The sequence below is a fragment of the Solanum stenotomum genome, chromosome 11 (genome assembly GCF_019186545.1).
Source record: "Solanum stenotomum isolate F172 chromosome 11, ASM1918654v1, whole genome shotgun sequence".
Classification (NCBI taxonomy): Eukaryota; Viridiplantae; Streptophyta; class Magnoliopsida; order Solanales; family Solanaceae; genus Solanum; species Solanum stenotomum.
Genome location: NC_064292.1, coordinates 41011154 through 41034882, shown reverse-complemented (window position 1 = coordinate 41034882; position 23729 = coordinate 41011154). Strand labels below are relative to the sequence as shown.

The following is a 23729-nucleotide window of genomic DNA, read 5'->3' as shown; positions in this document are numbered from 1 at the left end:
ATTGAATTTAGTATGAAACTGTAATAATTAGATTGTCAATTAACTGAAGCTTTTCATATTAACGTTTATATTTTCAACTTTTTATCAGTATGAAAATTTTATTTTAGCAATTTTTATGAATAAGTAATATCAAAGTTGTATTTTAATTTGTGTGTCTTTCATTTATTATATTATTTATTAAATCAAATAGTGAAATTAATTATGTAAAAATATATTTAAGTTTTTCTTATAACCGCACGAAGTGCGGACAAGTACACTAGTTAAAAATAAACACATATTCATACTAATCAGTTCTTAATACTTCTTTTTTATCGTTCACCTGCTTTCAAGAGAGTGAACATATTCATTATGTAACCTCAACATCGAAAAGTATATTTATTACATTTAAAATAATTTAAGATGATATATAATTAAGGTGTGTATTGAAATTTCTGAGTTTTTGGCTAAAAACATCCTTAAATTACACCCCCAATTTAAATTACATCCTTAAATTATCCTTCTTAACAAAAACATCCTCCAAGTATTTAAAACTTAACAACTTTCATCCCTCTATTTAAATTTATCAAAAAATTAGCGAATTTCAGACAAAAACATATGCAATTTATACTACTCTCATAAAAAAAATCTATAATATTATTAGCGATTGAAAAAAGCATTCAAAAAGAATAAAAAAAATTGACTCTTGTTTGTTGTTAAAAAAACAATGTTAGGACGATTTGAGTCTACGAGGAGATATGATCTTCTCTTCCCCTTTACCAACTAAATGAAGTTGGAGCTTAATTTCACACCATCTTCACCATTTTAAAGTCAAAATGTCGTTAGATCAATAATTTTGGGGCAAATTGATAATTGAGGTGATCAAGATTCAGCTAATTTTGATCTCTAGTATTCAAGTTTCATTTTCCATTATTAGAAGTAAAAGTCTTCGATGGACACCACTTTTTGCAGATTCAATGAAAAGAAAACATTTCCATTGATAATTCTTTGATATCAAATCAAATGAAAAGTAAATAAAAATAAAATTGCTAATTAAAAGGAAGCTAATGCAAAACGTTATTACTAAAGAAATTTATAATATTATTTTAGATGTATGTAGAATGAACAGAATTGGTTTATTGGAGTGATTTAGGGAGTTTAATTTGTTGAGAGTAGTGTACACCGTACATGTTGTTGTGAAGAATTTGTTAGTTTTTGACAAATTTTAACAAAAGGAAAGTTGTCAAATTTTAAATAATTGAGGGAAGAAAAATAATTTATGAATATAGTTTAAATTGAGGTATAATTTAAGGATGTTTTTTGCCAAAAACTCGAAATTTCTCGTATAGTTAAAAGGAATACTTGTGCCTTCTCCGTTGAAAGAAAAAATAAAAAAAATCCTCCAATTAGAAAGGAGGGGTGAACTATAAAAACGAAAGGAAAAGGAAAGGCAGATCCACTTGTACAATTTCATTCAGTGAACACAACAATGGTTCCTCTTCGCTCCATTTCGATCTTCACCTTCGGCTTCCTTCTCCTCTTCCTATGTTCCTCGTTGGCGGAGCAGCAACAGTTTGCCGTTGATGGGAAAGTATTGGAACTTGATGAATCCAACTTCGAAGCCGCAATTTCCACCTTTGATTATATGTTTGTCGATTTCTATGCTCCTTGGTGTGGTCACTGCAAACGTCTTTCTCCTGAGGTATTACTTCCTATCCTTTTCTTTGCTTGATTTGCTTCTTCTTCATTTTTTTAAAAAAGGTTTGGATTTGTTTATACTTCAATGCTGTATTGTTAGTGTGAAATTAAGGATGATTTACATTGAATTACGTAATAAATAACAGATATATACTCATTGCTGTAGTTTCCAGGAAGTAATCTTCCACCAAATTTTAAAGATGTATTAGAATGGGAAAATATTCAACTTGGAGTAGTTTTAGTGAAGCTTCTAAATGTATAAATTTTATTTTCAAAAAGTAGACGAAAATCGGTCACATTGTCCCTCAGACATTGGCCTTGATAAAACAAAACTATAGGATATAAAGTAATATCATCTTAAAGTTTATTCTTTTCTTAAGGTTTTGTTTCGAAATTTTAATTATTGATTAATTATATATGGAAGTTTAATACCTACTAATGTAAAATGATGGTTTGGTACAAGAATCAACTCTGCCTCAGCTGCTAGTGTATATATGTTTGCACTCTCTTATGGTACCTAATAAGGTGTTGATAGTGTTATATTTGACTCTTGTGAAATTCTTATAAAAAGAAATAGGCACTTGAGAAATAGATGTTTATGATCTAACCTGATTTGAAACTATAGAGGGTTGGAGGGCTTATCAACGGTCATGTAATTAAACTCATGTGAAAAGGAAGCTCTCCTTCATGCTACGAAAGAAAATAGAATGATTTCATTTACAGTGAAAAAAGATTTTGGATGCTGCCCATTTAACTTAATATATGTTCACATCCATGATACATGAACTGCCAGAAAGAAGCTGTGTTTCATGAACAACAAAGTTCAAGAGGCTGAGGAAAACACTGCTGGAGGCTGATCTTAGCTGCTGGATTAGCTTGTTTATGGTCACTAGTGAGGAATTACTCATTTCGTAACTTGTTGTGACATTTTTCCCTCTTGTGGTACCGGTCAAATGCCTCCTCACAAGAATTTGTAAGGTTCATATGCAAAGTCAAATATCCAATCAGGAGACTTCTAAAAAATAAAAAAAAATTCCTTCTCAAAAAAAAGAAATCCAATCGGGAGAGGAAAAAAGGGGTCAGCGATGACGATACCTTGGAAAGCAATTCATTCCTCCAGTACAAAAAGCGGAGAAGAAGATGGGAGCAATAGAGGATATTGAGATCAAAAAAGGATATTTGATTAAATGTAAAAGGCTTAAAGTAATCTTGCAAAGGAAGTTCATTGATATCAGACAAGATCATGATATGCCATGTAAGAACTAAAGAAGTGATTGTTACCACCTGTTAATAGACTGATAGGCATAGTTGTGTGTCCTTCTAGTCTTATCAGTTGTTCCCTGTCTTCTAAGAGAAAATTTCTCCCTTTAATAGGAGTGCCTCTATTTTGGGTGGTTAAGTGTGTTGCTTGTGATCACTGAAACTGCTTGAGAGATGAGGTTGAATTGTTTCTTTCTAAAGTTTGATGATATTGATATGTTCTTCAATAGAAGGTGTTATCAAGCTTTTTACTTGAGTTCACTAAGCTTCATACTCTGCATTCTATGTTAGAATTCTTCGTCAACTAAGGGACAGTTATTTTGTTTTCTTCCCCATACAAGTTTAGACATGTGAGCAGTATTTCATTTGATTTTTTTATTGGATAATAGATACTTTTGAATGTGACATCACGAAACACTCTGACAAAAGTTCCTTGCAGTTGGACAAAGCGTCTGTCAATCTTGCTGTATTGAAGCAGCCCGTTGTAATTGCAAAAGTAGATGCTGACAAATACAGTCGTCTTGCTTCTAAATATGAAATTGAGTATGTCTGCTTTACACATTAGTTATTACTACAATTATTTTTTGTTAATTCATTTTCACAATGTGCAACTTGCTTTTTGGTTAATCAAGTGGCTCGAACCAAAAGAAGAGAAAACGCTATTCTTTAGTTTGGTAAACATATTTATTAGCATTAGTAGATTCACGACATATTTATTAGCATTATTAGATTCACAGTTTGTTATCTTAATCAATTTGTTAGTCTTCTATAGATCGCCAAAGACTGTAGATGCAGATGCTTTCCTTAAGAAAAGTAAGGGTATTAAAAAGGAAACAAGCACCGAGAAGGTACTGTTAAAACGTATTTACAGAGAATCCTAAGATGAATTCATTTTTATTCTGAGAAGATTCTATAAGATTTATCATTGCTCAGCTTCATTTAAAAAGTTCTGTTTACACCAAAAGTAAAACAAAAGTATACAGTTCATCATTATCCTCTGATTAGAGTTATCCTTGTCTTCAAAGCATCTGTCATTTCTTTCTCTCCAAATATTCCACCATATACATGCAGGAATAGTATACCACCATTTCTTCTGCTTTGTACATCTTCCTTTATTATTCCAGCACTTTGAAGTTCACATGTATCTCTGCGCGGTCCATTTAAGCCCCATCATGTTAAGGAACAAGTAACAACTGATAATGCAAAAATAGATGATTGACATTGTCAGATTCTTTTTTACATATGTAACTGTTTAAGCACAACATGATTCCTCCTCTGTAGATTTTCATCTGTCAAGCAAGCCTTTCTAACCACCAACCAGGTGACCCATTCCACTTCATAAGGGACATTTATTTTCCAGATTTTTCCTCAAGGCCAACATCCTCCTTGCTCTCCAACAGATTTTTTTTTGGGAACAGGTAACATTTTTATGTATTAATAACACACTACACAAAGGGTGTGTAGTCCCCCATATTTAAATCCAGATGGGCAAAAAACTAAGCTCCTAGTCCTTAATCTTCTCATAAGGAACTAGTACATCATAAATTGATTCTAATTCTTCCATTATGCTATGTTTACACCAAAAAAGAAAACCCCCAAACATTTCATCTTTAGTTTCTGTATACTAATGGCTTTGTCTTCAAAACAAGATTTTACTGTAAAGGCACCCGTTCTATGAGGTTTCCGGATTAGTTTATCTTATCCTTCAGTCAAACCTTTGAAAAGTTCGAGTACTTTCAAGAAATCAGCCATTATGCCTGATTCCCAATCATTTAAATGTCCCTGAAGTTAAAATTTCATCCTTGTTTCCTCCTCAGAATAGCCAAACTAGCATCAGGTAGAACAGTACATCTGAATAGATCAGGGAATACATCTTTGAGGGATATTACCTAATCCAGTTATCATCCCAAAAAAAGAAATCATTCTTCCATCACTCGCTACAAACCCAATATTACCAACAATGTTTTGCCAAAGAGCTCTAATACTCCTCCATAAACTTGCTCCATATGGTGAAGTCACTACTTTGTAGTCCAAAAACCTTGAGACCCATACTTCACACTTTTTACTTCTTTCCATAGTGCATGTTCTTCTAAAGTGAATCTTCACAACCATTTCATCAGTAAGCTGCAGTTGTGTTGCCTCAAAATTCTAATGACTAAACCCCTTCTCTTCTTGTTTTTTTAATGACAAGGGAAACTGCAGTCACTACCCTTTGGGTGCGCACAGGGTAAAACTCCTCCTATGTAATAGCTCGCAAACCACACTGGAGAGGTAACTCGCACTAGGCAAGCCCGATGCGACGAGCTCGACCCAGTAGGCAAACCCCTTGCTTTCGCTGGCAAGGGGTTTCGAATATGAGACCTCCAACATGGAAGTCCCAAGCCCAAACCACTGGGCCACCCCAAAGGGTAACCCCTTCTTTTCTTGTTAAGTGTAAGTGAACTCCATCTAACTAAATGGAAAGTTCTCTTATCTCTATTGCCCTGCCAAAGAGAATCCCTTCATAGTTTGTCTAACCTCTTCTCCACTTTGACCGGTAATAAAGACATCACCTACGTGGGAAGGGCATCAATGACACTATTTATCAACATCAATCTTCCCCCAGTGTTGCTAACCTCTCTAAAACTCCCTACCCAATGTATAAAGCTTTCTTCCTATTGAGAATATTATTAAATAATAAAAGTGTGCTCTTTTTAATAACTTAAGTTTTTTGATGAGATGATCAACACCCTTCAACATAGTATCAGAGTGGGTAGAGGTCCTGAGATCGAATCGCACCGTCACCCATATCAAAAGGAATTTCCACGTGCTTGGCTCATGAAAAAAAATCAGGCTTGCATGTGAGGGGGCGTGTTGAGAATATTATTGCATAATAAAGTTTTCTCACTCTAACAACTTACTCTTTTAGAAGAGATGGTCACACTTCAACAGTTCCTTGATCCCAGTGGCAATCCCATCCTGATCCATTATTCATCCCTATATGAAACCATTTTTGGATTGCAACAGACAAAAAATCGAAGGAGGATACTGGTTAAATCACATAGGTTATCACACACGCACGCAAAAACATGGAACTTAGCTTGAGCATCCTGCCCGAGCCTCTTTGCTGTCTCACTACACCTAACAGCTTCCACCACCATCCACTGCTCTGCACCTCTCCCGAACCTCTTTGGAGGGCCTCCTTAATCTTACCTTCCATATCCCAATTCAGAACATGATCTCAATTTGCCTTCTCTTCCAGACTCTCCCATATCTAAGTAGTTCCGACATTTTTGGAATTTCCTTGCACATAGCCGCATCTAATGTTGCGTTCTGATGTAGGATGCTCATTTTATTTGGCAAGTCCTCGTCAGAGGCAGATTATCTTGGTCAGATAAGCAGAGGAATGTGCTGCTGGTTAGAAGATAATGCAAGGGGGAATGAGAACATGATGTTGTGTTGTGGACTTTGTGGCCCAAGGATTTGGAATTGGGGTCTTATTTAATCAGTGGATGATGTTTTCTATAGAGTCCCCATGAGGCTGAATCAGCTAACAGCAATTTTTTTCAATCTCCTTTTTCACCATAGTATAAACATTGGCTGAAGTCCACAAACATTTTTTCCTTTTTGGGGGAGGATGAAAACGGAAGAGACTTTGGACTCAAGGTTCCTATATGCTCTTCATGCGACAATTAATATAAAAAAGACAGACTATACCCAACCCAATATGTTTTGAATTGAGGCATCGTTGTTGTAAATGTTTTAGAATTTTGGATAATTTTTCACTAGTAAATGAAAATTAATGCTGGAAACATGGTCAATGAAGATTCATATACCCGACCCAATAATTGAGGCGTAGTTATTGTAAATGTTTGCAGTTATTAGGTAAAATAACAGTGAAATGTTTCTTTTGTTGCAATGCAGTGGATTTCCAACTTTGAAGATATTCATGCATGGAGTTCCGACGGATTATTATGGACCAAGAAAGGCAGATGTACTTGTGAGATTCTTGAAGAAGTTTGTCGCTCCTGATGTGTCCGTACTCAATTCTGACTCTGCTATTAGTGAATTTATTGAAGAAGCTGGCAAAAACTTTCCTATATTCATAGGCTTTGGTTTGAATGAGTCTGTCATATCACATTTGGCGGTGAAATACAAGAAAAGTGCATGGTTTTCTGTGGCAAAAGATTTCTCAGATAAAACAATGGAATTCTATGATTTTGACAAAGTACCTGCATTGGTTGCCCTTCATCTGACCTACAATGAACAGAGCATATTTTATGGCCCTTTTGAAGGTCAGTAAGTTCTTGAAATTTTGGTGTAGTCACAACCCATTGTGTTGGCTTTATTCCCTTTACATATGGAACACACAATTGTCAAATACTGGGATATGTTTATTCTTGAGAGATTTCAGCTTATATGCTTAGTAGCTGCCCTAGTTCCATGGCTATGAGCTTTATACAGTGTTTTTCATTTTAATTGCTTGGTTCTGCATATTAAAGAACAACTGATAACTATTTTCAGCTGAGATTGTGCCTTGAAAATTTTGTTACAAACAGTGGCTGAATCTAATCTTTCCTGCTATGGTTGCAGAAAAGTTCCTTGAGGACTATATCAAACAGAGCTTGCTCCCTCTGGTTTTACCTATTAATCAAGACACTCTGAAATCGTTGAAAGACGACAAGAGGAAAATTGTTCTAACAATTGTGGAAGATGAGGATGATGAGAGGTCAAAAGGACTAGTAAAACTCTTGAAAGCTGCTGCATCTGCGAACCGTGACTTGGTGTTTGCTTTTGTTGGGTTCAAGCAGTGGCAAGACTTTGCCGAGTCATTTGAAGTATCTAAAAAAATTAAACTACCGAAGATGATTGTGTGGGATGGAGACGTGGAGTATTTTTCAGTAAGCTTGAAACCTTCTTTTCCTCTCCCTCTCTTTCTCTCTCTCTCTCTCTCTTCAAGTGTAGTTTTGCCTAGCAATGTTTTACAGCTCTAAACAAGATTTTGCTTGTGTGCTCCTTCACCATGTTAAGTTAGCGACCAGCATGACCTTGCGCATTCTATAATTTCTCATTTAAGTATTAGAGTGACATGAATCTGTTGTTAGCCTACTTTCTGTTTGGACTTCCTCCTTTTTTGCCACTTTCCTTATATAGTAATTAACCAGCTGGTAAAGGAAGTACAAACATTAATTATTCATGTATTATAAACTTGTTTTAGAGGTTCAGATTTCCACAAGTGATCTTGAACTATGGATGACCTGATGACTTTAGTAGACATCGCCTAGGTCATGTAAGTACTAAAATAAAAAGAGAAACAAGGAACATAAAGCCCAAACACATGAAATAACGTTGTAAATGCTCAGTTGGATTTTTTCTCCTCTCCAGCTAATAGATGCCACCAGAAGTTTCAGGGTGACAAATATTGCAGGACTATGGCAATTTTAAAACCATTGGACATGGTCTTATTCTTGACTTTAATTGTACGTAAATTTGGAAATTTAGTCTTTGTTTATCTATGAGTGTTTATTTTGCTTCATGAGGAGTATGAGTCACTTTTGACTTTTAGATTTGATGCCTGCTTAGGTTTTTTAATAAACTAATAAAGCTCTGCATAAAAAACTTAAGCTGATTTTATCTTGAATTCTTATTAGTTACCTAGTCCATACATATTTGCTTAGGTTTTATAATTATATGCTTCTCTTCTCTGGGAAGAATCGATGCTGGATGCATATTGTGAAGCCATAGGGGAAAATTTTGAGTGTTGTATCTATTTGACTGGCATTTGAATCTTGAGATGACCTTGTAATGTATTGCATTTTGAGGTAGTAATTGACTTTTTTTACTGATGTTGAGCTTTTACACAAACAATAGGTCATCGGCTCAGACAGTGTTGAAGATGAAGATCAGGGGTCCCAAATTACGCGGTTTCTTAAAGGGTACAGAGAAGGAAGTGTTATACAGAAACACATCATTTCAGATGATTACAAGGCTTTCAGAAACTCAATGTTTCTGATCGGAGCACTTATCCTTGTTCTCGTTGTGATACTGGTGTCGATGATGATGCAGTCTGTTAAAGAGGAACCCTCAAGAGAACAGGTTGATCATTCCACATCTCTATCAGAAGCCAGAGAAGCACTTCGTTCTGGCGATAAACAAGACAAGATAGATTAAGTTTACACTTTTTGGAACATTAATTTCAATCTAACAGAAATAAGTAGCTTGATAAATTTTTTACAAGATGAGCAATTTGACATGGCAGCCTCACAAAAATGTTTTAAGTCATAATTTATCATAAACGAATACACCAACAGCTATACTTGTAGAATTGGGGAAAATGCACAAGTACCTGTCCAGCCTATGCCCAAAATCCTTGAGACACACCTAACATTTACTAAGGTCCTATTACCCCCGAACTTATTTTATATATAATTTTCTACCCCTTTTCGGCCTACGTGGCATTATCTTGTAGGTTCAGCGCGTGTTGACAATTTTTTCAAGGATAGTGCCACGTAGGCCGAAAAAGGGTAGAAAATTAATTAAAAAATAAGTTCAGGGGGTAATAGGACCTTAGTAAAGGTTAGGTGTGTCTCAGGGATTTTGGGCATAGGCTGGGGGTACTTATGCATTTTCCCTGTAGAATTGCTTTAGTGAAAGGATTGGTGATTTATTCATGAGAAAATAGCCAACTGCCCCCTCAACCTATTATCGAATTTTCAACTACATACTTATGTTTCACGGGAGTCCTATCATCCCCCCCCCCCCCCNNNCCCCCCCCCCCCCCCCCTAGACTATTTTAAAATGAAATAATTACATCCTTATATGCTGACATGGCACAGAGANNCCCCCCCCCCCCCCCCCCTAGACTATTTTAAAACGAAATAATTACATTCTTAGATGCTGACATGGCACAGAGAGAGTCCTCACTCTCTTAGAGGCACGTGGAAGTAAGAAGAATTGATAAATAATGTTTTTAATTTGACTTTTTGTTAAATATATATTTTTTACTCTTCTCTTCAAGTTTTTTGTTTCTTTTTCTTTTTTTCCCTCTCTTTCTCATTACTCAACATGCACCCCACCATTTCCTCCACCTTGAACCACCATCACTACATTAACCACATCTTTTTATCCATCTTCTAATTATTTTTTTCTTACAATTTGTTTCACTATTTTCTACAACTAACACTGCAAATTATCAAATAATTATTAAAATTGTTACTCATATTGCCGGAAAAATCAAATTGTCCTTAATCTCACTATTCCAAAAAAAAATATTCACAAAGTAAAGACCAACAAAAAAAAAAAACAGAAGAAGAAAGATAGGAGAAACAAAACCTAAAAAAAGAATAGAATTATTAAACACCTTCCATCATAAAAATTCATTCTATTATTGAATTTTTTTTTTAATTATTGGAGATATCCAGTGAATTAAAACAATTATGACTATAAAATAACTTTTTTACATGAGTTTTGGGTATTGATCTAGGTTATCCATCTTTTTTCATTTTTATCAATCTCAAATTAGTTCAAAATATCGACACCATTAATCTACCTTTTCACCGATTTTAGGCCAGTAACATACATCAACCATCAGACTTTATCTTCAATCTCTATTGTTGTTTGGTGAAGACCCAAGAATTTAACCATCAACAATCCGTAAATAAAATATTACAAATTTGGTGTCCTGGAGACAAAGAAATAACATAATAAAAAAATTCAAAAAAAGAAAAGAGATGAGTAATCAAGCTCGTCAAGGTGCCTAAAGGATGATATAAAGTGATGAAAAAATGCTAATAAAAATAGCTTCGATTTTTTTCGTGAATGACTAATTTGGAAGAAGTGAATGAAAAACAAAAGAGAAAAGAAGGAGGAATAAAAAGAGTAAAGATCTTTTTGTAATTAATGAAAAAGGAGATCCGAAGGAAAAAATAACACATAACAGTTGGCAGCGAGTGAGCATCACTACATGTTGAGAATGTGGTTGTCTAATTTTAGGGTGGTATATATTTTATTTTTGAAAAATTCAGGAGGGTAATAGGACCCCCACAAAGTATATGTGTGTAGTTGATAATTCGATAATAAGTTAGGTAGACATTTGTCTATTTTCTCTTTATTTATTATTGAAGTTGTGGAGAAAGTGGGCTCAAATATTATTTTGTGTTGTGTATAATGAGTTAAAAAACAAAAACAAGAATGCTCTTGTTTTGTTCTTGTACATAATATGTTGTTAAATCCCGCAGCTTGTTGAAATCAGAAGAAGATAACTCATGTATTTAACTCTAGAATTAAAAAAAATGTGATCGACATTACAATCCAGACCAATTTGATACTACTAATTTTACATTTTCATTATTGCAAAATCAGTAATGATGGCTGGAAAATTGCTATTCTTTGGTGAAGATCTTGTATCCAAATTGAGAGGAAAGATGAAAACCATCAACCCCATATTTACATGGGCCAAATAAACAGAAACCATTGGCCAAATGTCAAGATTTGTGTGTGTGGGGGGTGGGGGAAACCAATTTAAATAAGAAAATATGATCAGTAAAGATTCATATAACCAACTCCAATTGATTCGGGACCGAGGCATCATCCTTATTGTGAAACGTTAAACCTGTTCATCCTCTGATTACAACTGACCCAATACATTCAAACTAGAAGCTTCAGTCATCTGTGTCAATACTCAATACATACAAGCTCAAACCCTAAGCAAAAGGTTTCAACTAAAAAGACCTAAACCATCTTGCAAATGGAGACTGCTAACATCCATAGCACTAAACAAGAAGGGTACGTAAAAGAGGGCTACTGCATACAGCATGAACACCCATCGCTTTGCGCGTGCACTCGTAAAAACCTCAAAATAAAAATAGTAAAAACCTCAATATAGAAACCAAATCTATAACATTAGTGTCACACTAATAATATACAAATCCAGGGCTTCCTGTCATTTTCCTGTCTGCCCATATGCCAGAGCTGCATCTCCAAAGCTGTTGCATTGTCTTTAGGTGTTATTTGAGGTGAAGATGACCCAAACTCATTGATCTTTGTTAAAAGGGTAGCGCAAACTTGAATCCAGATTTTCCAGAACCAACACATCACGACTCACATCCCGGAAGAGACTGAGCTGAAGCAAATGGCGAAAAGCTAGTGGTTGACTCACTATGACGCAGTGGATTGGGATGCCGACTTGAGGAGCCAATATAACTGGACGAGGCATTTCCTGGACTAGGAATATATGGTGACATGTATCTTGAATTAAGAGGAGATAGAGAAGGATAGCCCAACGAGTGAGGCGAAATCAAATAAGATGCACGAGATCTCTGGGAAGACGCATTCTGAAGGTCAAGTGAACTGCGGCTTATACTAAGATGAGTCGACTGATGGTAGGACTGAAGTGACTGGTGGTTATAAGGAGTACTAGAAATTGATAGAGGACGAGAAACTGAAGGGGATCGGGATGCTCCTTGGCCTATTTGTATTGCTGATGATGAAGCTACTGACGATCTTAGGGATGACAACGAAGATAAAGAAGCTAGACTAGAAGAAAGCAATGGTGTAGATTCTGATGCTGGTGGCTCACCATTGCTAGTTCTTGCATCACGTTTACAGACGGGACAAAACGTTCTCCATGATGTGAGCCACGCATCAACGCACATAGCATGAAATTCTGCAAAAATTCCGAGGAGATCCATTACTGAAAAATGACATCTACTCCAGTAGACAAGAAATCTGATGAGAACAAACAGTATATGACATGTATCAACAAATTACTGCCCAGATTGGGAAAGTATTCATATTAACTAAAAACTAAATCCCATAGATATACCAAATTAGCACATTCACAATGAGATATAGCAGCAGGGACGAGGGTAATATTCTGACCACACTTTAACTGTAGCTTTGAGGTTTTACCATAGTTTGCTGCCTAGAATCTTGACAATGACTATTGCAGAACTAATGTTCATAGATATGGATCCAGAATATAATTATTGAATATTACTCAATATTTTTAGAAGTGGAAAGTGCAAAAGAGCAACAACTCCTGGAAGTTTTAACAAAAACATCACGTGTAATCCTTAAATGTAAAGTGCATTATTCACAGAAAATACAAACTTATCGAATTTCAACCAACATTATCAATCTCAATATCAAATCTATAAAAATAATCAGCATGTTCCGTTGTTCCGTTCTATAAAATAATCTACATGTACCCTTGAACAGCATTCTCTTCATGTTGTTCTTTTTACATCAATAAAACACCTACTTTACCAATAAAAGAATAAATTACACCTCTGCAATAAAACATGAGAGCTAAAATGCTTAGGGTTTTCAGAAATAGTTGACAGTAATCAAACCCAGCACGTGTACTAAGCTCTGCAACAGTAGCCATGACATGCTCATGAACTAAAATTCTCTTGGCTGTCTTAGCTGTGAACTCTGAGATACCCAGAGCTTAGGAACTTCTGATCCCCCTGAAGAAATTAACTCCACTTCTACAATATTACTTCGCTAACAAGGTTTCAGGGCAGGATTTATGCAAGGGCTTTAGACTAAGGTTTCTGATCTCTTTGACAACATTAATTCCAATTCACTCCTCAAGCAATGGTACAAATCTGAATTTCTGCTCTAAAAACAACATCCATCTAGATCTGCATAGATTTCAAAAAGACCATGCAATGGATATGCTGAAACACATACGACACCTTCAATCAAAAGTTCTGGTAGAATATGAGGAGTAATGTGTCTATTTCTGAGAACCCATTCAGCTTCAAGCTGGGGCGATCGACAATGGAAGCCATTCACCTTCTAAGGAGATTGTATAGGGAGAGGAATAGAGGTGTACATATAGTGTTCATTGACCTAGAAAAGGCATAGGACAGTCCCAAGGGAGGTTTTATGGAAATGCTTGGAATCTAGAGGTGTACCTATTGCGTACATTAGAGTGATCAAGTACATGTACAATGGATCCAAGACCCGAGTGAGGACAGGAGATTCGAAACACACAGTTGAGATGGGATTGCACCAAGGATTAGCTCTCGGCCCGTTTTTATTTGCCTTGGTGATGAATGAATTGTCATAGTATTGATCTCGTCCATGGTATTGATCGACAAGTCACATGGCGTAGTTGATAACAATTGGAGACAGACCCTAGAGCTCGTTAAGCAAGACTAAACCAGAGTACATGGAGTGTCAGTTCAGTGACGAACCACAGGAGACAGATGGGAAAGTAAGGATTGATACACAAGTCATCCTCAAGAGAGGAAGCTTCAAGTATCTTGGATCAATAATCCAAAAAAATGGGGATGGCACATCATATTTTAGCAGGATGGATGAAATGGAGGCTCGATTGGTGACCTATGTGATAAAAATGTGTCACCAAGACTTAAAAGGTAAGTTCTATAGAATGGTAGTTAGACCGGCTATGCTGCATGGATTGAATGTTGGTCCGTCAAGAACTCTTACGTTCAGATTTCCGAAGAGGAAGATAGCAAAACTAAGGATGTATGAGCAGACTAGGAGAGACAAGATTAGAAACGAGGATATACTGGACAAGGTGGGAGTGACCTTTGTAGCAAACAAGATGAGAGAAGTGAGGTTGAGATAGTTCATGCATGTGAAGAGGAGAAGCACAGATGCCCAATGAGGAGGTGCAAGAGGCTGGTAGTGATAGGTCTAAGGAGATGTAGGAGTATATTGAGGAAAGATTGGGAAGAGGTGATTAGACATGTGAGTCCGGAGCCAAAAGGGCAAAAATTTGAGTGAAATTTCCAAAAGGGCAACATAAAATAAGGTTGAAACCAAAAGGGCAACATTTAGATGGAAGGGTGACGCCATAAAATTTTATGGAGGAAGGCGTAGTTTCCCATGTGCCATACGCACAAGGCGACATGGTACTGGTAAGTCGCAGGTCTGCTTGCGCCTTGTAAGGCGCATGGGATCCTGCGCCTTACTCTTTAGCATAAAAAAAAAAAGTTTAGTCACTCCAGAAAAAACCGTTTACGCCTTGGATTAATGTATACTACTTACTGTCAGAATCATATATAATCAGATTCGTATTTTATCTTTATGAAATAGTCAAAAGATTTCCACTGGACTATGTTTAACGTGCAATAGTTTTACTATGAAAAATGACAAATATAATCCATTTTTTTAATGTTATGGTAGTGCTAGTTGTAATATTGTATTCTCAGATCTCCTGCAATATTATTGAAGGGTTGAAGCTATATATTAAAAAACAAAAAGAAAAAAATGTTTTTGCCCTGGTTACGTTTTTTTCTATAGTGACTAAACTTTTTTTTTATGGTAAGGAGTAAGGCGCAGGCTCCCATGCGCATTACAAAGTGCAAGCAAACCTGCAACTTACAAGTACCATGTCGCCTTGCGCCTTGTAAGGCGCATGGGAGACTGTGCCTTCCTCCATAAAATTTCACGGCGTCACCCTTCCGTTTAAATGTTGCCCATTTGGTTTCAACCTTATTTTTTGTTGCCCTTTTGGAAATTTCACTCAATTGTTTTGCCCTTTTGGCTCCGGACTCTTAGACATGTCATGACTCATCTTCAGCTCACTAAGGACATGACCCGAGATAAGAGAGCATGGAGGTCGAGGATTAGGATAGACGGTTAGTAGTAGTCGAGCAACTTCTCTCTCCCTAGTGATAAGCGCATGGTTCTAGACGGGAGCACCTATCTGCTCCCTTACAATAGTAGTTTTTTTTTTTTGGTAAAAACCAATAGTAGTTTATTTTGTTAGCATTAGCCTATTCTTCAGTTATTACTACGGTTGTTACTTATAATTTGGCTATCTTTACAATTTAGTTGTCAGTAATTTCTTTTCTTTCCCTGATAGTTCATCATAGCTTATTTACTCTTTCTTTTTCTCAAACTTATTTTGAAAAACGATTTTTATGAGCCTAGGATCTTTCAGAAAGAGTCTCTTTACACCACAAAGGTAAGAGTAAGGTCTGTGTGCACCCTACCCTCCCCAGACCTCACTTGTGGGACCACACTGAGTGTGTTGTTGTGTTTGTAAGTAATATTATGATATAGAGTTGAAAATTTGCAAAATTTCATCTCAAAAGTGCATGCATGTTATAGTGATTACATCAGAGTTTTTACCCAATAGAGGGATGGGGTAACCTTTTGACAGACGGAAAGACATGAACAGAAGTACACAGTTCGCCAAACAAGTAGCAATAATGCGACCGGATAATAGAGTGTCCTTCGTCCAGAAAGTGAAAACATTCTTTAAGCAAGCACAGAATCCATCATGCTGCCTGAGATGTGGTTGCGCTAGGCCATAAGTCAGAGATGAAGGGAAGCCAGAAGTGCCACTTCTAAATTCCCTGAGGAAGTCCTAAAATATGTAATAAACCCTGAAATCTACCAATAGTGCATATCACCAACCCCGACGTAAGCTATGTCAAGCAATTTTAGAAACCAATCACCAGGGTGTAACTCGAAAAACACAATAGGAAAACCTTGTCAAGTGACAACAACTCAAAGAATGCACTTCTCCCAAGGAAGGAACCAACCCTAAGGAATTAGTGCATTCATTGCTTTTATCTAAGTGCCAAACAGAACCTTTATATATGAACAAGCTGAAAATCACAATACCTCAGGAAGAGAGAAAAACTTACTGTGCCGGCAAGGAAGAATTCTAAGCTTGTCTCCCACAATATAGTCTTCAAGACAGATAGCACATGTTACTGATGTACAATTATCCTCCAAAACTGATGTAAATATCAAGCTTGGCATAGCTTTCACCAAACGACTACTCATTCCATGAAATTCACGAACACGTGAGGCCCGAGGCCGGTCTCTTCGTATCCGATGTCTACGGACAAAGAAGCAAGTAGCAAGCACTGCTGACATAGCTAGTAACGAAATGAATGATATAGCCATGATGGACCAGGCAGAGTTCTCAAAACTTGGGATTATCCATATTTCAACATCAATGTCACCAGCATACTTTGTCAGTCTTTCCCCTGAAACTCTAGAAACAAACACCGCGGGAATCTGTACACCAGCAGAGTTTCCTGCCACTGTATCATGTGACTAGTTAAACACTTGGATGTTCAAAATTCAACAGTTTTAAATACTTGAGCAACAGGAAGCAAGAGTTAAAAGTGGTTTTGCTTCTTTCAGACAATTTCTTGGTTCTCTTTTTTTGTTTCCCCTCTCACAGGGAAAATGGTCAGTGACATAGTTGTCTCCTAGTTTCTCAGTTTTCGAGCATGAAAATTCCTGATGCATTACATTCAGAAACCAGAGGCTAAAACCAAGCCTAGAAGATGTATATCGAATTGTGACAAATAGAACAATTGCCAGCAAAATAAGACTTGTTTGTTTGAGCTTGCTATAAAATGAGCAAGCTGACTTCACATATTTTTAAAGCTGCTTTTTTAAGTAGAAGATGGTCTCCACTTGCAACAAACATAGGTGGAAAAACCCAGCGAATATGACTTGAGTATGAATCTCATTATTAAGTCAGCTATATGCTAAGACACCGTCTTCCCCATGAGAGAGAGAGAAGAGAAGGAACTTCTAGAAAAGCTCTTGATATATCAACAAAGGATGCTACTTCGATGAATGATCAGAAGTCACCCACATATAGAGCACTGTTGCATAATGATGTCATTTTGTCTTTCTGACCGGGTAGTAATCAAAGAGAACCACATTTACGTGTACGCTGTCTAGTTTTTATGCACCATTTAAATACCAGGACTTAAATCCCAGAATGTCAGTAAACGATTACATCAAATATAAGATCAGGATAGCAAAAAGCAATAGACATTGTTAGTGAAAATGTGTTATTTCTTAACAATTTTCCTCAATCACCTTTCACCCAGTTATCAGTGCTGAAGCAGTTTTCAGCTGAAAACAGTCATGACTTATAAACATACTTGTATAACTGTCACTTATCAAGAGAATAAAAAGAGAACTTGTACAACTGTTATCCAGGGACCAGGATAACTTACAAAAACGACATTTGAATTGTGCTCGAGGTGCTTTTTCTGTGGATCAAGTTCAGAGAGCATAGATCATTTGTTTTTACACTGCTACATCACTGATCAATTATGGTAACTGTTCCCTCAATGGTAGGACTTAAATGGTGCATGCTCAGAGACAACTGAGCTGTTGAAGTGCTGGAACATCAAGGGTAGGAACAAGTAGCAAAGGGAATGGGGGTGCACTATACCTTCATGTATTTGGTGGTCCATTTGGCGTGAAAGGAATCTGAGGTGCTTTGAAGATGAAGAAAGCTCTATTAAAAAGATCAAATCTTCCATTGTGTTAAACATTTTAGAGCAAAGTCGAGCAGTTTTGGTAATGAGATTGCCTAATGTGACATAGCTGGTTCTACCGAGTTTGTGGAGTCAGTAGTGAGTCCTATGTAAACGTGAGTAGTAAAATCCATTTGCCTTTTCAAAACACCACCTTCTACCCCAATAAATCAAGATTATGGAGTATTAGCTGACAGGATACAAGACTTCAATCAGTTACAGTGATATCCGCTTAAAATTAATCCATAAGCCATTTATGACCTCTTGCTACATACATAACCAAGTATCAAGTAAGACAGACCACTTCAGGTCTTCAACCTTCATTCTAGAACCCAAAACCCTAGTTCGAGCTGAATCAAATATTTTAACAAACATCTGACATTGCCAATACATTGTAACTAGTAACTACATAATGCACTAATCAATAAATTCAAGAGGAAGAGTTTATTGAAATCTGTTTACTTTTTAGAACACCACCTTACTTTCTACCTCAATAAATCAAGATTAGTGGAGTATTGGCCGCCGCCGCCTGGCGGGATACGAGACTTCGATCAGTTTCAGTGATATTTCGCTTTGAAAAAAAATCAATAAGCCATTTTATGACCTCTTGCCACTTACATAACTAAGCATCAAGTAAGTCCATTTCAAGCTTTATTCTGGAACCCAGAACCAGAGAGTTTGAGCTGAATCAGATATTTAACTAGAATCTAAGTTTGCCATCAAGTTGTAACCTCAGAATGCACTAAATCAATAATTTTCAAGTGGAAGAGTTCATTACTTGCAACTAGATCACCATATTCATCGTTGTAGATAATGGCTGCCTTGAAACCTGCGGCCTGGGCTTGTCTGACTTTATCTTCAAAACTACATCCACCACCCCTTATTATCAGCAAGAATAGATCATGGGTGCTATTTTTAACTGGTTCATCCTTGTTAGTCAAAGTCAAGCAGGCATCTAAAGGCTCTGCCACATACAATGTCCCACATTTGCCTGATCCCCTCACTGAGGGAGCTGATATTTGAAAAAGATACATTTAGTACAAATTACAACAGCATCAAAGAAAGTAAATAACATGCCAAAAAGAAGTTTTAGGAAAACAAGATTAAGTTTCAATGAAAAAGCAACAGTAGCAGCAGTAAAATATCATGAATCAAATTATACTACATCCACAATTTCTTACTGTTAGAGATAAAGTTCAATCACTATAAGTTAGGATAGTGATTTCTATAAGTTAGGATAGATAAGTTTTGTTAGCTACAGTTTGGGATATATAGCTAAGTGTTAGCTATATTATCTTCGTATTCTTCTGTAGTTTCTTGTAAACAACTGTGTATATATTCAGCAATTCTACTCAATAGAAAACACACTGAATTCTCTCAATATCTGATTGTGTAACATGGTACCAGAGCCTACAATGGAATCATCAACTCTCAACTTTCAGATTCCACCTCTACAACAACAACCTTAAGCACTCCAAGTCTTTTTGCTACTTTACCCCATGCTCAACTTTCTTTTTCTATAAAACTCAAACCAACAAACTACCTTGACTTGGAAAACACAAATTGTTCCTATCATCAAATGTTACAATCTTATTCAATCATATCAATGGTACACCAGCACCTCCCTCCACCATCATCAACACCACAACAAGTCAATCAAACCCAAATTCTGAGTATCTAAAGTGGTTACAAGAAGACCAACTCTTACTAAGTTGGATCTTATCATCTTTAACCAAGGAAATTTTTCCTTTTGTGACTGGTTTAGATACTGCCTTTGAAGCTTGCACCACTCTCTCAAATGCATTTGGCATAAGCAACAGCCCTAGAAGAGTCCAATCACACATCACCTTGCAAAACATTACACTTGGTGACAAACTACTGGATCAATTTCTTCGCGAAGCTAAGGCTATCACTGACGAGCTTGTCGCGGCAGGCACACGTGTCTCCTGATGAATTCAATGCCACCATTTTCCAATTACTTCCTTCTGATTATCATCCTGTCATTGCCACATTTTCTGATCTTTCTGGTAGACTTATGGTTCATGAGATCCTCTTGCAGAACTCTCGCAAACCAATCTTTGTTGTTGCCGTTGTTGCTCGACAACACACTACATCTGCACGTCAATTCCATCAGAGCTCCCAGAAAAACAATAATGCATCCTCTAAAGGAAACAAGACATGGTTTCATAATCCTTGTCAGATCTGTGGACTCAATAATTATCAAGCTAAGTGATGTCGCAAACGTTATGATCCTCCTAATAATATCACTGCCAATGCCGCCAATGTTAATGCTTCTTCCAATGATTGGTTTCCTAAACCTGTTGCTTCTCATCACATGACTCCTGATTTATCTGCACTTGAGATTCTCAGAGGAGTACAAAGGGCCTGACACAGTCACTATAGGCAATGGACATGGTTTGCACATTAAAAACATTGGTCACACTACATTATCTTCTAGTAATAATCAGTTTCATTTGAAAAATGTTTTACATGTGCCTGACATACAACAATTGTTGTCTGTTAATAAATTTGCTGAATACACTCAATGCTCTTTGAAATTTGACTGATGAGTTTACTGTGAAACAATCAACCAATAAAAAGGTGTTGTTGAAGGGACTAATTGAGGACAGAAATTACAGGGTTCCTATTGCTACATTAGAGGACATTACAAGGCAGAGCAAGCCTTTTAAATCAGTATGGACTGCTGCACCTGATTGGCATGCTTGGATTGGTCACCAACAGTCTCCTTTAATGTTAATATAGGCTTTGTTTGCCTAGTAACTCGATAAAATCCTCAGGCCTATGTCAAGTTTGTTTTTTAGGCAAACATAGTCAGACTTCTTTACCTGTCACTGCCTCTATTGATGTAAGCCATTGGAATTGATTCAAGGAGATGTATGGGGACCAACTCCCAACTATCTTTTTTAATGGAAACAAGTATTTTATTCTATTTGTGGATGATTTCTCTCGTTATTATTGGTTATTCACAATTAAACAAAAAAATGAGGTTCTTTCTACTTTTGTTGAATTCCACAAATTGGTTTGAAAACAGTTTCAAACCAAAATCATTAATTTCCAATCAGATTGGGATGGTGAATTTCGTACTGTCAATACTTATTTGAAGGAACCTGGTATTCAACATCACATTACTTGTCGTCATACACATCAGCAAAATGGTCAAGTTGAAAGGAAAATCAGACACCTAGTGGATACATGCCTCACCCTGCTCACTTATTCTGCAGTTCCATGTAGATTTTGTAAGTTCGCTGTGCACGCCATTGCATACTTAGTTAACAGGATCCCTACTCAAGTGTTTCAACATGTCTCACTATTTGAAAAGCTTCAGGACACTTCACCAGATTATGAATTGAGTCGTGTCTTTAGCAGCTTGTGTTTTTCTCGGTTACGCCAAGGACCATCATGGGTATGTCTGCTTCAATCCTCATGATAGTAAAATTTATCTTAGTAGACATGTTCATATTGATGAAACCTGTTCTCTATATAAGGAGAAAAAGTTGTTTGATTCCTATGTCCTAGGCACTCCTCCGGGGAAATTTATTTCCACTCATTGGCTCACATTAATCGCGTCAATATAGCAACCTAACTCAATTGTACCATCATCTTTGAAACTTCCACATAATTCAGTAGATTCTTCTAACAACAACAATTCTGGCTTTAGCTTCTCATCTTCTAGTGCTTCTCCAGATCACATTAATTTCCCTTCGGAGCAGAAAATGGATATCCTTCCAACTCCTACGGAGCCATCACAACCACCTGGACGCACTTATCCAATGGTTCTAAGACAAAATACTAAGAAGAAGTTTCTGGTTTTCGTCTGTTTCGGATGATAAAAGTTAAATCTTCCTCTGTTACTCTTTCGAAACCAACATGCTACACAAAAGTACTCAAAGGTCCATCATGGAGAAAAGCTATGAGCTCTAAAATAACTGCTTTGATACAACATCAAACATGGGAACTTGATCCTAAACCATCACATTCCAATATTATGGGTTGCAAATGAGTTTTCCGACTCAAACACCATCCTGATGGCACCATCAAGCGGTGCAATGATCGCTTGGTAGTCAAAGGATCAAGTTGAGGGAATAGATTATGATGCCACTTTCAGTCCGGTTATCAAGCCTACAACAGTCCGAGTTGTTCTTTCCTTGGCAATCTCCAACAGATGGACTCTTCAGCAATTGGACATTTTCAATGCATTTCTCAAAGGAAACTTGGAAGCGGATGTGTATACGTCTCAATCTCCAGCTTTATTGATCAATGATGTCCTGATTAAGTGTAAATTGAGGATATCAATCTATGGCCTTAAACAAGCCCTACAGGCTTGGTTAACTATTTATCATTACCCAATTTGCGAAACCAAATTAGTATACAAAAAAAGAAGATCAATTCCATTGCCAATAACAGAACGTCATGAGCCCTGAATGCAAGTTCTTTCAGTTCCTTCTGGACTAATCTTTCACAATGCAAATAAAGATCTGTTGATTCCTTTTCGTACAACAAAGGAAACAGTAGAAAAAGGGTAAAATTGCTTAACAAGAGTGAAGTTTCTTCTGTACAGAATGGTAGATAACTTCTATTTCCCAACAATGACCTATCGACAACTCCAAATTGCCAAAAACTAGATTGCAAATAGGATTTAGTTTACCATGTAACAGAGGCAGGTAAAATTAAACAAAAAACTTCAGTATACATAAGCTACTAAACTTTTAAACAAACTCACCTACCAATTTCCATTCAATATCACTCCCAAACCATTCCAGTTTACAGCATAATACAAACTAGAACAAAGATCAATATACTAAATACAAAACAAATAAGGGCATAGCAAAGTAAAAGTAAGATTTAACTCACCAAAATTAGCTTCAATGTCTTCAAACGATAAAGTTTCATTCTTTCCTACCAAAACCACATTACCAAGAACTTTACAACCCGAAAGACAAACAACACTCAAGTACCAAAATACCCACAAATTCATCATCTCTAACAAACCCTTTCTGCCAATTATCAAGAAAATATGAAGAAACCCAAAAACCCACAAAAACAAAAAGTATCAATTCAATTCACCATGTTCGACTCCACAAGCACATCTCAAATCTCACAAAACCCCACAACACTTTACGCTAATTTTTAAGAAAATCCCACAAAAAGGTAATCTTTTTTTTACTTTGTTGAAAGAATAGAAACATCAGCTTCCATTCTCTATCCAACAAGAAGGAAACATTCGCTTAGTGATAATTTTAGTCCTTTTTTTTTTCTTTCCTTTTTCCCTTTTGGGTGTTTTAAGAGAGGAGGAGAAAAAAAGAAGTTTTTGGAAGGATTTGTGAATTTTTGGTGACAAAGTACATTTAAGAAAGGGAAAACAATAAAAAAAAAAATTGCTATTTTTATATAAGATTTGATGGTTTATACAGTGTGTGCTCCTCACTGTTGTGTGATGATTATCTCAAGCTAAAAATACATGAAGATAGGAAAAAAGAGTTAAATTATTGAAAGTTGAAGAAAAGCTAAAAAGGT

At 36.4% G+C, this 23729-nt stretch overlaps 2 protein-coding genes across 2 annotated transcripts; one reads left to right on the top strand and one right to left on the bottom strand.

Moving 5' to 3' along the window:
- Positions 1-1367: 1367 nt before the first annotated feature.
- Positions 1368-9204, top strand: LOC125845409 (protein disulfide-isomerase 5-2-like). Its single transcript, XM_049524908.1, has 5 exons — positions 1368-1678; positions 3374-3477; positions 6838-7208; positions 7507-7814; positions 8785-9204. The coding sequence occupies exons 1-5, from the start codon at positions 1466-1468 to the stop codon at positions 9082-9084; spliced, it is 1296 nt and encodes a 431-aa protein (XP_049380865.1). The 5' UTR covers positions 1368-1465; the 3' UTR covers positions 9085-9204.
- Positions 9205-11468: 2264 nt separating this feature from the next.
- On the bottom strand, positions 11469-23552 carry LOC125844403 (receptor homology region, transmembrane domain- and RING domain-containing protein 2-like). The gene is made up of 4 exons (XM_049523719.1): positions 23067-23552; positions 18973-19206; positions 16548-16952; positions 11469-12577 (listed from the first exon to the last, which is right to left on the bottom strand). Exons 1-4 carry the CDS (start codon positions 23191-23193, stop codon positions 12006-12008), a joined length of 1338 nt encoding a protein of 445 aa, XP_049379676.1. The 5' UTR covers positions 23194-23552; the 3' UTR covers positions 11469-12005.
- Between the last annotated feature and the right edge of the window lie 177 nt (positions 23553-23729).

Coding starts and splice junctions, on each gene's coding strand:
- LOC125844403 (XM_049523719.1), bottom strand. CDS start 23,193: ATGATGAATTTGTGGGTATTTTGGTACTTGAGTGTTGTTTGTCTTTCG. Junction 16,953..18,972: donor ATATGGTGATCTAGTTGCAA/GTAATGAACTCT, acceptor CACATGATACAG/TGGCAGGAAACTCTGCTGGT. Junction 12,578..16,547: donor AATTCTTCCTTGCCGGCACA/GTAAGTTTTTCT, acceptor GAATTTTTGCAG/AATTTCATGCTATGTGCGTT.
- LOC125845409 (XM_049524908.1), top strand. CDS start 1,466: ATGGTTCCTCTTCGCTCCATTTCGATCTTCACCTTCGGCTTCCTTCTC. Junction 7,209..7,506: donor ATTTTATGGCCCTTTTGAAG/GTCAGTAAGTTC, acceptor CTATGGTTGCAG/AAAAGTTCCTTGAGGACTAT. Junction 7,815..8,784: donor GAGACGTGGAGTATTTTTCA/GTAAGCTTGAAA, acceptor CACAAACAATAG/GTCATCGGCTCAGACAGTGT.